At 42.7% G+C, this 12,775-nt stretch overlaps 1 protein-coding gene across 22 annotated transcripts in view; it reads right to left on the minus strand.

The window, feature by feature from the left end:
• Window positions 1-12,775, minus strand: part of TTLL5 (tubulin tyrosine ligase like 5) — a 311,462-nt gene that overhangs the window by 41,000 nt on the left and 257,687 nt on the right. For 13 of the 22 annotated variants that reach the window (XM_033187360.1, XM_033187363.1, XM_033187359.1 and 10 more), the window contains one exon: window positions 10,914-11,036. The exons of 6 other annotated variants lie outside the window; for them this stretch is intronic. In XM_033187360.1, coding sequence (XP_033043251.1) covers window positions 10,915-11,036 — 122 coding nt within the window. In that variant the 3' untranslated portion in view covers window position 10,914. Of the gene's footprint in view, window positions 1-162; window positions 519-10,913; window positions 11,037-12,775 lie in introns of those variants that run through there. 3 more of the 22 variants (XM_033187372.1, XM_033187356.1, XM_033187371.1) reach the window with 3 other exon arrangements.

Raw genomic sequence — 12,775 nt, forward strand, 5'->3', positions numbered from 1 at the left:
AGAAAAAAAAACACCTAATCTGGGGTATAATACACATACAATCTATAATATTTCTTTAAAAATTGTGGCAAAATACATGTAACATAAACTTTACCATTCTAACAATTGTAAGTGTATAGTTCAGTGGCATTAAGTGCATTCACACTGCACGACCATCCCATCATCCATCTCCAGAATTCTACATCCTGTAAAACTGCAACTCTGTGCCCATTAAACAAAAACGTCCCATTTCCCTCTCTTCCCACCCCCTGCTGACCACCATTCTTTCTACCTTTCCGATTCTGACTATTTTAGGTACCTTGTATTAGTGGAATCATATAGTACTTGTCATTTTGTGATTGGCTGATTTCACTTAGCATAATGTCCTGAAGGTTCCATGTTGTAGCTTATTGCAGAATTTCCTTTGTTTTGAAGGCTGAATAGTATTTCATTGAATATACAGACCCACATTTTGTTGACTCATTCATCTGCTGACAGACACTGGGGATGCTTCTGTCTTTTGATTACTGTGAATAATGCTGTTAGGAGGATACAAATACCTGTTTTTGTCTCTGCTTTCAATTCTTTTGGGCATACGCACACAGAGTGAAATTGCTGGATCATATGGTAATTCCATTTTTTTTGTTTTTTTGAGACAGAGTCTCGCTCTGTCACCCAGGCTGGAATGCGCTGGTGTGATCATGGATCATGGCAGCCTCGACCTCCCAGTTCAAGTGATCCTCCCAGCTCAGTCTCCCAAGGAGGTAGAACTATAGGCATGCACCACTGTGCCTGGCTACTTTTTTATTTTTTGTAAGAACCAAGGTTTCACTATGTTGCCCAGACTGGTCTTGAACCCCTGGCCTCAAGTAATCCTCTTGTTGCAGCCTCCCAAAGTGCTGGGATTACAGGCATGAGCCACTGTGCCTGGTCGGTAATTCTATGTTTAATTGTTTGAGGAGCCACCATAGTGTTTTTCATAGTGGCTGCACCATCTTACATTCCCAAGAGTACACCGGGGTTCCAATTTCTCCACATCTTCCCCAATACTTGTTAGTTTTTGCTCCTCCCTTCCCTTCTTCCCTCCCTTTTTTCCTCCCTTCCTCCCTCCCTCCCTTACATCCTTTCTTTCTTCCTTCCCTCCTTTCTTCCCTTCTTCCCTCTCCCCTCCCTCTCTCTTCCCCTCATCCCTCTCTATCTCTCTGTTTCTTGAGACAGTCTTGCTCTGTCACCCAGGCTGGAGCAGAGCGGCCCGATCACATCTCACTGTAGCCTTGAATTTCTGGGCTTAGGCAATCCTGCCTCTGTCTCCCAAGTAGCTGGGACTACAGGTGTGTACAACCATGCCTGTCTAATTGTTTTTTATTGTTTGTATAGACAATGTCTCACTATGTTGCCCAGGTTGGCCTTGAACTTCTGGTCTCATGTGATCCTCTTGCCTTGGTCTCCCAAAGTGCTAGGATTACAGGCAGGAGCCACCATGCCCGGCTTATTTTTTGCTTTGTTAATAGTAGCCATCCTAAAGGTGTGAGGTGCTACCTCACCATGGGTTTTGATTTGCACTTCTCTTATGATTAGGGATGTTGAGCATCTTTCCATGTGCTTACTAGCTATTTGCATATCTTCTTTGAATGTGTATTCAAGCCCATTTTTATACAGGAATTTTTGCTGTTGCTGTTGAGGCAATCTATAATCTTTACATCCCAATCCTGCAGGATTGATATTTTTATGCTTATTGTATAGATGAGGAAACTGAGGCTGAAACAGGTTAAGTGATTTGCCTAAAACTGCCAACTGGGCAGTGACAGAGCCCACACAGGTCAGCCTAACTTCACAGTTATGATCTTTCTACCCTGCAATCTGGAATTCTTACAAAACTTAGGTATTGTTACTGACAACAGCAGTGGTAATGCTACATGGCCCTGTGAAGCAAAAGGAAGCGAGGAAGGTAACAAGTAAGGGTTGAGAGAACTTCGGTTTTGCTTCTGGGAATACTGTGCACATTTAAAGTGTAACATATGACTCCAGAACCATGATGATAAATTTTACACAACACTCAACACCTGTCAGATCTCTAATATTAGAGTGTGGTGTTCAGTTTCAGGTACTATACAACTTAAGAGGAACCTAAAGAATTCACGGTGAATTCAGAAGATAATACAAAAGGCCGTTCAGTGTTCAAAAGAAAAATCTGATCTGTGCGATAAACAATTCCAGTTAGTTAGGTGATATAGAGGGGGGAAAAAAAAGCTGAAAGCTAATATTTTCCAAATAAATTCAATCTCATTTTAACTTTGTTCCGTTATAATGAGATTCTTGAATGTGGTCTAAAATGGAACATCTTCATACTGAAATCTACAATGTAACAAGTCATAGTGAGGTTGTGAATGTATAGCAGATGCTGTTATCTAAAGAGCAGTGATCAATCATTCATTATTTTACAGGAAGTAGTTTTACAATATTGCAAGAAATCGGATAGAAGTACCAGGTAATTTATAAGGAAGGTTATTCTGATTTTGAAGATTAATAATAAAATGCATTATTTATGAAATATTCATTAAAAGATTTTATCTTCTGAAGTTAGGCATTTTACTTAAATCCAAGAGAACAGAGGAAATGGACCATTTTTCAGAAAAGTTTTACGTATGTATGTGTTCTTTTCTTTAGGGTCTACAATACAAGGTAATGAAACATTTTGAGTGTTACTAGGGATTCAAGAAACATACAGATATTAATTCTGCTCTCAAAAATTCTGCTCTCAAAAAGTCAAAAACTGGTCTTATTGAAGAGCCAGTTCACCCAAAAAGCAAGCAGTGATAAAAGATGACAACACCTTTGTGATATAAATTGTAGGTTTCTAGGAATTTTTTTTTGAGACGGAGTCTCGCTCTGTTGCCCAGGCTGGAGTGCAGTGGCCGGATCTCAGCTCACTGCAAGCTCCGCCTCCGGGTTCACGCCATTCTCCTGCCTCAGCCTCCGGAGTAGCTGGGACTACAGGCGCCCGCCACCTCGCCCGCTAGTTTTTTGTATTTTTAGTAGAGACGGGGTTTCACAGTGTTAGCCAGGATGGTCTCGATCTCCTGACCTCGTGATCCGCCCGCCTCGGCCTCCCAAGTGCTGGGATTACAGGCTTGAGCCACCGCGCCCGGCCTCTAGGAATTTTTTAAATGACAAGATAAATGAGTGACAGAGCGAGACTCATCTCAAAACAAAAACAAAACAAAACAAAAAACTTAACTGGACCCTTAGGAGATAAAATTCTTTTTTTTTTCCTTTTAGACAGTCTTCCTCTGTCACCCAGGCTAGAGTGGCGCAGTCTTGGCTCACTGCAACCTCTGCCTCCCGGGACTGAAGCAATTCTTCTGCCTCAGCCACTGAGTAGCTGGTACTACAGACGTGTGCCACCACGCCCAGCTAATTTTTGTATTTTTAGTAGAGACAGGGTTTCGCTATGTTGGCCAGGCTGGTCTTGAACTCCTGGCCTCCAGTGGTCTGCCAACCTCGGCCTCCCAAAGTATTGGGATTACAGGTGTGAGCCACTGAGCTTGGCCTAAGAACAGGAAGAATTTGCATATGAAGGCAGGTATTCCAAGTGTCAGTAGAAGAATAAACAAAGGCAGAAATATGAAAATTTACTCATTCATCTATTCAAGCAGAATTTCCTTTTTATTTTTGGTTATTTATTTTGTCACCTTATTATTTTTTGTTGTTATTTTCTTAATTGGGATTTCTTAAGCCCCTACTACAGGCTGGACACTGTGCTAGGCCCTAGAGTATCAGAGTCCACTTGGATCTGATCCTTGCATTCCGGGAAATTCCAAGCTTAGTAGAGGGAACAGTTAAGTAACCATAAAGATCCTAGAATGTTGTAAAAGCCATGACAGAGGTAATCACAGAGTTTTAAAGAGCAGAGTCAAAAGCATCTAAATCAGATTAACATAGGGTAGGGCTAGACAGGAGAAAAGGGGTGGAGGACAAATAGGAATTAGTCATATTGGGGAGGGAGGGAGCAAAAGTGGGGAGATGGTGCCTAGGCAGAGGAAACTGTGTATGCGAATCGAGGAGCAGACAATCAACATGCCACATGATAGAGAGAGAATACTGCTTAGCTGCCAAAGCTTTCAGAAGATGTTACCTCTGCCACCTGCTTTCCCAAGCATATATTAATAGATGCATCTTCAAACAGTAAGATAAAAGACCAGGTATCTGGATCCTTGCCTAACAGCACAACTAGTTCTTATCAAGCAATCAATTGAGAGAAATTATATTTAGGATTGCCTAAGACACATGCAATTCACCCCATCCTCTAAATAACTATTATCTTATCCTTGGATTATGAAGACCACAAAGAGACTTAGACTATATTATTTTTGTCCCCTCACAAAACTGTCTTCATTGGCATGTACTATAATATTTTATCTTTGTATAGTTCACCATGCCAAGGAGTAGGCATGTGAAACACAGCGCTCTATTGGCTTATTGACTGAGAAGCTACTATTGACTATTTTTTAATAGATCATTAGCAGTTGACTACTACTATATTAGGTGTCTTCTACATAGAGTATGTAAAATACTTCCTTTAGAATCAATACTAGGAAAAATCTTGACTTTCCCTGGAGCATTTCTTCCTTTTTGATTGTGAGAACTATATACTCCAATTTATCATGTTTCCCTGTTTGCCCTGCATATTAGGAGACTTAAACCAAATTTCACCTCAATGACAATAAGTTTATTTAGGCTGATATTTGAAAAATTCGAATTATCTTGTTTTTTGGCCCTGACTTTCCCTTTATATCTTGTTATTTTATTGCATGTGGTTTTATATTTTAAGACCCTATACTGGACATGAAAAGACTATGCTCAATCCCATCTGAAAAAATGGTCAGACATGCATACATTGGCAGCTTTGTATCACACAATCATACTACCCTAGTACCAGGCTGGCATCTGTCTGGAAGGCAGCTGCCACTCACTTTATTTAGGTCAGTTAAAGCCTGGGAGAGAGAGCTCTGCCCCCCAGGGGCACTTTGCTGGAGGAATGAATGGGAAGTATTCTGATTCTGTCTTCTGAAAACTGAATGTGGAAAAAAAAAAAAAAAGAGAGAGAGAGAAACAATCCCACAGAGAGAGGTCACATCATGAGTAGGGCGGAGCTGTCAGCCTAGACAACAATGGAAGCTGGCTGCGGAGGAGCCAGAAAATGACCGGGCCATGGGGATGGGCTAACCCGAGCTGCCGTTCAGCCAGTAGAGCTGCTGATTCTCTCAGCAAGGCTTCAGGTTTTCATGAGCTCTGGCTCTCGAGGCTGATTCCTCCCTGTGCTCATGCACAGAAACTTCCCTTCCAGAGGGAAACTGAGGGTCTCTCTCCTCTGGATCATCAGAAGGCTCTTGTGGACACTCAAATCCTCTGCATAAAGAGAGGTGTAAGTATACATGCACACATGCACAATGATGATTAATTTTGGAGAATACTAAAAAGGATCAATAAATATAAAATGAAAGGCCTGTGAGTGGTCATTTTTCTGAGTTGTGATTTTGAAAATGTCATATTCCAATATCTGATTAAAAACTATCAATAATTCATTGCCTAATATAATTTGAAGCTCATGCATAAGTTAAAAAACTCTCTTGTCAAATTCCAAAATATCTTCACTTGGGCTTGTCACAAGTCTTAATTTCCCTGGGAAACAAATTACAAATAAATAAAAGGGGAAGGAAAATACCTCACTCTCACTTTTCGGTCCATTAGATATTAAAAAAGAGTGATTCTTCTAACACCAAACAACTAAATAATACTACTATAGCAGCTTCTAAGCAGCTGACTTTTTCTTCACCTCATCATCTTTTTTTTTTTTTTTTGAGAAGGAGTCTCGCGCACAGGCTGGAGTGCAGTGGCCGGATCTCAGCTCACTGCAAGCTCCGCCTCCCGGGTTTATGCCATTCTCCTGCCTCAGGCTCCCGAGCAGCTGGGACTACAGGCGCCCGCCACCTCGCCCGGCTAGTTTTTTGTATTTTTTAGTAGAGACGGGGTTTCACCGTGTTAGCCAGGATGGTCTCGATCTCCTGACCTCGTGATCCGCCCGTCTTGGCCTCCCAAAGTGCTGGGATTACAGGCTTGAGCCACCGCGCCCGGCCACCTCATCATCTTAAAATCAGGTTGGTTTTCTATCTTCTTCCCCATTTTATAATGGGGATAAAGGCTATGTTTTATTATAGCTAAGGCAAGTCCACACATTCAAGCTACTCCTCTCTGGTATCAAATAACCGTATAACCAGGCTGGGCGCGGTGGCTCACGCCTGTAATCCTAGCACTTTGGGAGGCTGAGGTGGGCAAATCACTTGAGGTCAGGAGTTCAAGACCAGCCTGGCCAACATGGTGAAACACAGTCTCCACTAAAAATACAAAAAAATTAGCCGTGCATGGTGGCGCATGCCGGTAATCCCAGCTACTCGGGAGGTGAAGGCTCGAGAGTCGCTTGAACCTGGGAGGTGGAAGTTGCAGTGAGCTGAGATCACGCCACTGTACTCCAGTCTGGCTGGGTGACAGAGCAGGACTCTGACTCAAAAAAAAAAAAAAAAAGAAAAGAAAAAATAGAAACAAAAACAACCACCCACCCCCAACAACAACAAAAAACCCTGAATAACCTGGATTCAAGTTTTAAGAGAAGGGAGCCCCTTGACACCTATGGTGCAAGCTGGAAATACCTGCATGTTCAAAACACGAGAACAAAGGAGTAGAAGAGACTACTGTTTTAGTTTTAGTGATGCTCTTCATTTTGAGGACTTAAGAGAATCTGAGTCTTTTCTTTATAATCACAATTTGAAAGAATAAAGGATAAAAAATCAATACAAATCATGCCAACAGGGCAATACACTTCAAGTCATCACTCTCCAAGCCCTGCCATTATCCACCTACACTTTTTGGGACCTGGTTCAAACTCCACAGATCAGGTAAGCAGAGGTGTAAATATTTCCGTGTGGAAAGCTTGCTTTTTCCAAAGACAGGTGTGGCTTAGCATATCATTTTCTTTCTTTAGAAATTTCAGGAGCAATTATGCCCTGAGGATACGAGGACAGTAAAGCAAAGGTATGTGGCTATAAGGTGTGGGTTCACAGTGAACAGATCGATAACCTGGAGTGATATGTATAAAGACAGAAAGAAAGGCAGCCTTATGCTGGTTACTTGCCCAGTTCAGGACTGCAAGAATAGACTAGATCTTCTGCCCAAAGTGCATGGATATTACACAGGACCACACAACTCTGCAGCAAGATGCAGGGGTAGGCACAACTCTAACAATCCAGGCTGCCAGGCATTTTTTTCCAGGAGGTGTGTGTGCTTCTGTAATGTAAGTGTAATTCGAGAAAGGGGCCACTGTACTTCCCGTGTCTCTTTATAACAAAGTAGTAATTGTTAACAACTGAAGAATCATCACTCCTCTCTTGGGATTTTGCCAGTTCAGCAAGAGAAAAATATCAATTTTCAGATGTTATCTTCTTTCATAGCCTATTTCTTAATCCATTTCAGAAATGGAGTTCTCTGGTTTTCTTTAAGGCCAATGAACCCCTTTTGGGTGGATTCTTAGAAGGACCTCTATTCTTTCCCCCAAACTAAAAGCCAGGCTGTCTTCTTCCTCACTTCCAACCACATTGTTCAGCTATACTTGAGTTTTGTTTCTGAATGTAGAAACAGTTACTAAATGAAATGCAAGAGGCCTCAGGACAGGAAAGCATGCACTTCAGTGGCTGACAGCCAGGTGATTTTGCCATGTAGAGGGATTCACATCCTTCTTGTGTGGCTACAGCCAGGTCAATGCCAGCAAAACGCATACTGTTAAAACATCACTTGTGTAAGACAGGCTATGGATGAAGTGCTATGCCCAGTTGCTTAGAACTGGGTGATGTAAACCTAATCCAGGTTTCTTCCTGGTTCCTGGTATTACAAGTTAAAGGTATTTATCCTCTTGATGTTTGTTCTAAGAATGTACATGCTGGATATGGTATGGTGAAGCTGGTGTGGCCACAGTAGGAAAACAGAAACAAGGCTCGGAAGGAAGGTATTGTTTAATCTGACGGCTCCCAGGGAGGGGTCACTGCACACTAATCAGGGTCATAGTGAACTCATCAGTGTCAGTCTGGAGGCAGAAGACAGCAGTTGGGGGAAAAGCCTAGGTCAGAACCTTTGCTGGGGCTTCCATCAAGGCAGGGCAATTAAACAGCTTTGGATTGGCTGGACTGGTTAGTTTGGATAATTCCAGGGGCTTCGGGGTATAGGGATGGTATCCAGTTGCTTGGTACCTGGCCCTGAGATGATTGAGGGCAGGGGAAATTTTGGGTTGGTGTGTGAAAGTTTGATAAGGAGGTTGAGAGTAGGTACTTGGGACTGGCTGCTTTGCGTATAAAAGGTGTGCTCATGGACAAGTTGTTATTACATTTAGGAATTAACTAGCCCTGTGAAAGGCACTCTCTCCCCTGGGTCTGTAAGGATCCCAAATGCCAGGGCACTAAGAATACAGAAAATGGCCAGGTGTGGTGGTTCACGCCTGTAATATCAGTACCTTGGGAGGCTAAGGCAGGTGGATTGCTTGAGCCCAGGGGTTCGAGATCAGCCTGGGCAATATGAGAAAACCCCATCTCTACTAAAAATATGAAAAATTAGCTGGGCATCATGGCACATGCCTGAAGTCTCAGCTAGTCAGGAGGCTGAGGTGGGAGAATCGCTTGATCCCAAGAGGCGGAGGTTGCAGTGAGCCGTGACCACACCACTGCATTCCAACTTGTGCAACAGAGCAAGACCCTGCCTCAAAAAAAAAAAAAAAAAAAAATACAGAAAATAAGAAAATATGGTTAATATAATTAGCCCTCTGATGAACAAATACATAATCTAAGAAAACAAAGAACAATGTAGGTATGCAAATATGGCACTTGCCCTGGGTAGCATACAGGGGTCATACACAGGCTTTGCTCCTAATATCCTTCGGCATAGCTCCCTCTACTCTGTTAAGGACAACTGATGCTTTTCTCAGTTTGATAAAACATGTAATGCAAACGCAACTCAAATTCTCTAACCTGACTGCCTTTCCAAACCCACATATGAAGAGGTTCTAGGACTGTCATGGCTGGTGATGACATTTGTTTGTGATTATGGTTGAAGGGACCTCTGCTGTCTACCCTGCATTTGCAATAAAAAGAAAGCATGCTTCAGGTGATGGGCTGAGACCTGTGGGGTTCTGCCTTCTCACTTTGTAAATGACCTAATTCTTCTGCTCAAGAGATGCAGCCCACTGCCATCGGCCACATGCCAGGCTGGTGGGCCTGCCTCTGCAGCTTCCCAGCAGTGACGACGGTGCACCATAGGAGCTGGACTTCTGAGACCCTCTGACCCACTGTGTCCTCTTCATCCATACACACATGCTGTCTCATCGCCTCAGTCAATCACAAAGCATAGCATCAGCCATCCCTAGCTTATACACAGCTCAGGCTCTCAGGCTCAGCAGGGCTGTATCTGCAACAGAGAGCAAAATGTTGAAAAATGGGCTGTTTCCCAAGGCTTCTTTTGCTGATCGTCCCATTTTGCCATGTAATGTTCAGGGTGGATTGTAAAGGATACTAATGAACGAGGTTCAAGGAAAGTGATATTATAACTGTGGCAGGTCCAAGTATCACAGTCCTAGAAGCGGATGGACATGAGTACTTCTTGGCAGGCCATCAGTTTAGCTTGGAGCTTGATGTCACATTCGTTCTTCTGGCTGCCAGTCTCCTGAGGGAAATACTGACCTTCTTGCTTTAGTCTTCTATATTTTATTAGTTGTTCATCATTGGACAGGCTGCTTAGTATCAGAATTAAAGGGCCACTGGCTAAGAATTACCAATAGAACTCTGGTTGTTTGCAGTGTCTCCGGTACATTTTGGTAGATGACCAAGCCATGGATTTGGTGTTCCGTTCTCTCTTCTCATTCTTTTCTGGAAAGAGTTTAGATGGGCTAGGGAAAGATATTTGCAGCTTGCTGATCCAATGTAAATGAATCCTGTGGTGGGTAAATAATTTTCCTCTCTCTTTTGCACTCCTGGGTATTTTGATGAATAATGCTTCTCAAATAAGTTAATAAATACTCCCCCAGAGGTAAGAAGAGTATTAGCCTCGTGGCAGGTGAGCCGTTAATGCTTTAGTGTGCAGGGCAGAACAAAGAGGAAAGAATTACCAAAGCCTTGAAGTTTTGCAGAATTTTCTGGAAAATTTTGAAGGCCATGGCTGGGAACAAAATACTGATGGCAGTGCTGGTGAAGTGTGGAAACAGCTTCACAAAATTAAGTTAGGCCATGCCTTCAATGTGTGAGTTTTTTTTAGTTGGATGGAGGATGAGGTTTATAGTTTGTTTTGCTGCTAATTATAGCATATGTTTATTTAAGTAACTCAGCAAAAACACAATTCATTAACCTCACCAAAATTTGGAAAAAAATATGCTCCCTCCCTCGCTCCCATAATCTGAAAGTCCAGTTTATAAATTCTAGTCTAAAAGCCTTCTTTAATAATAAATATCCATTCTCTTTGGCAACTACTGCAACTTGACCTTCAAATATCATGTTTTCCCATATATTATGTTATACTTTGTGATAAATCAATTATGGTTTTAGTTTCTTTATTTGAACTGTCTCAAAATCCTCATATTTTAAACAAAAGCCTCTAGTAATAGTTTCTGAGAAAGTTCTTACTGCCACAGCGCCACCTACTGGTAGACCATTATAGGAGCAAACTATTTGGAGCTCAACTTTGACCCAGTTTTGGAGCGTCCTTCTAAGCTTTGGTTTATAAAGCCCCAACTTCACTGTCATTTTGAGAAGCTAGACCTTCTTTTGGTAGCTACTAAGTCTCTTGCTGTAGTATAAAGTCAGCAAGTGAAAATGATAAAAATATGCTCTTATTCTTACTGTTACCTTAAATTGGCCCTGACTTCACCGACTTTGATTTTCTCTGTCCTATAACTCTAGCAAGGGCTCCAGATTGTGTGGGCAAGGGTTTGGATCTGGTGAAAATAACTTGGGGAGCGTCCAAAGATCCTGAAAAATGGAAAAAAGAATCCCTATTTAACACTACGTTTGATTTTGGCCCAAAGGACACAAGGTAAAACCTAAAACTAGGTTAAGGGGATCACTGTCCCCCCAGATACCGCCACCCCACTTCCTGCCAAATTCCAATTCACAGTCTCTCTTTTGCTTTCGAACAGCATAAAAGTGGGTGATCAACCCAAATTCTTACCCCTCTGGCTCTGGAGAGAAAATCTCGGGAGCAATCAGGGGGATAGGACACTCCTTACTTCAGTTTTATGCGATTATACTCCAGATCCACCCAGGAGCTCCAAAAACTAAACAACACATGGTGAAAAGAGTAAGAATCTGATCATGAAAATAGGTCATTCTGTTGAGAGCTGCCAGGCAAGTAATTTCACTTGAAAGTTAAAGTAAGGCCGGGTGCGGTGGCTCAAGCCTGTAATCCCAGCACTTTGGGAGGCCGAGACGGGTGGATCACGAGGTCGGGAGATCGAGACCATCCTGGCTAACACCGTGAAACCCCGTCTCTACTAAAAAATACAAAAAACTAGCCGGGCGAGGTGGCGGGCGTCTGTAGTCCCAGCTACTCGGGAGGCTGAGGCAGGAGAATGGCGTAAACCCCGGAGGCGGAGCTTGCAGTGAGCTGAGATCCGGCCACTGCACTCCAGTCTGGGCGATAGAGCGAGACTCCGTCTCAAAAAAAAAAAAAAAAAAAGAAAGTTAAAGTGACATCTAGATCCTTAGGGTTTTAGCTCCACGGCGTTTACTATATAATAACGTTCCTTTCTCTTGTTGTCTCAGGGATCCAATGAAGTGGGCAGTCAGAATCACACTGATGTGCTGTTGCCCCATCTCCATCCAAAAAGCACAAAGCTATAGTGCATTTTACTAGGGCCAGAAACAGTGAACATTTAATAAGGACACTGCTCACTGCTTGCAAATGAAATCCATCACTGATTTTCTAAAGGTGGTAAGGTCCCTTCCACCAACTGCAGACTAGTAAGAGCTTAAAAATAAAAGGAGGGAGAGGTTGGGCTCCAGAACAGGAAAGGCTTAGGCAGAAGCTAAGGGGCAGGGATGAGGGCAGCTGCTGTGGCTTCAGACTCCTACAGTAATGGTAGTTTACATGATCAAATCAGCACGAGAGAAATGTCAGTTATCTAATCTGCTGCTCTCTGCTATTTTAGTTTACCATCACCACTTCAGAACTCAAGAAGAACACCACAGTTATAAAAAAGGAAGGCCAATGACTCTGGCTTTGGGCCAAGAGCTCTCACTCCAGCTTCCTTCTCAAGTTTCCATATTTGCTGACTCTAAACCTTCCCTTCCATAGCAAACTACGAATATAAAGCCTGAGGTTGGAAAGTCAAGGAAAAGCCACATTCATGGAGTACTCCAGGCACTTTGCTAGGAGCTTCCAATTCACTATCTCATTTAACATTCATAATACCAAGAATGCCATTAAGCCACCATCAACAGGAAAGGACTCTGAGTTGTTTTCCAGCAGTGCCCTGGGATGAACCACTATCTCATTCAGACTGCTAGAGAAACACTCGCACAGCCGAAAGCCTGGCTGGCAAGACTTACGGGAAGAGTTAAAGAATGAGAAAACAGACTTCTGCTATAGTCATGGACTCAATATCATGTTTAATGGATTGAATTAACTGGACCAGATGGGCTAAATACCTTTCAAAGATGGTTCAGGGATTCCTACATAGGCACACACTTACCAGGTCTCAGGCAGAGGT

Source organism: Trachypithecus francoisi, unplaced genomic scaffold (assembly GCF_009764315.1).
Source record: "Trachypithecus francoisi isolate TF-2019V2 unplaced genomic scaffold, Tfra_2.0 Lachesis_group3, whole genome shotgun sequence".
NCBI lineage: Eukaryota > Metazoa > Chordata > Mammalia > Primates > Cercopithecidae > Trachypithecus > Trachypithecus francoisi.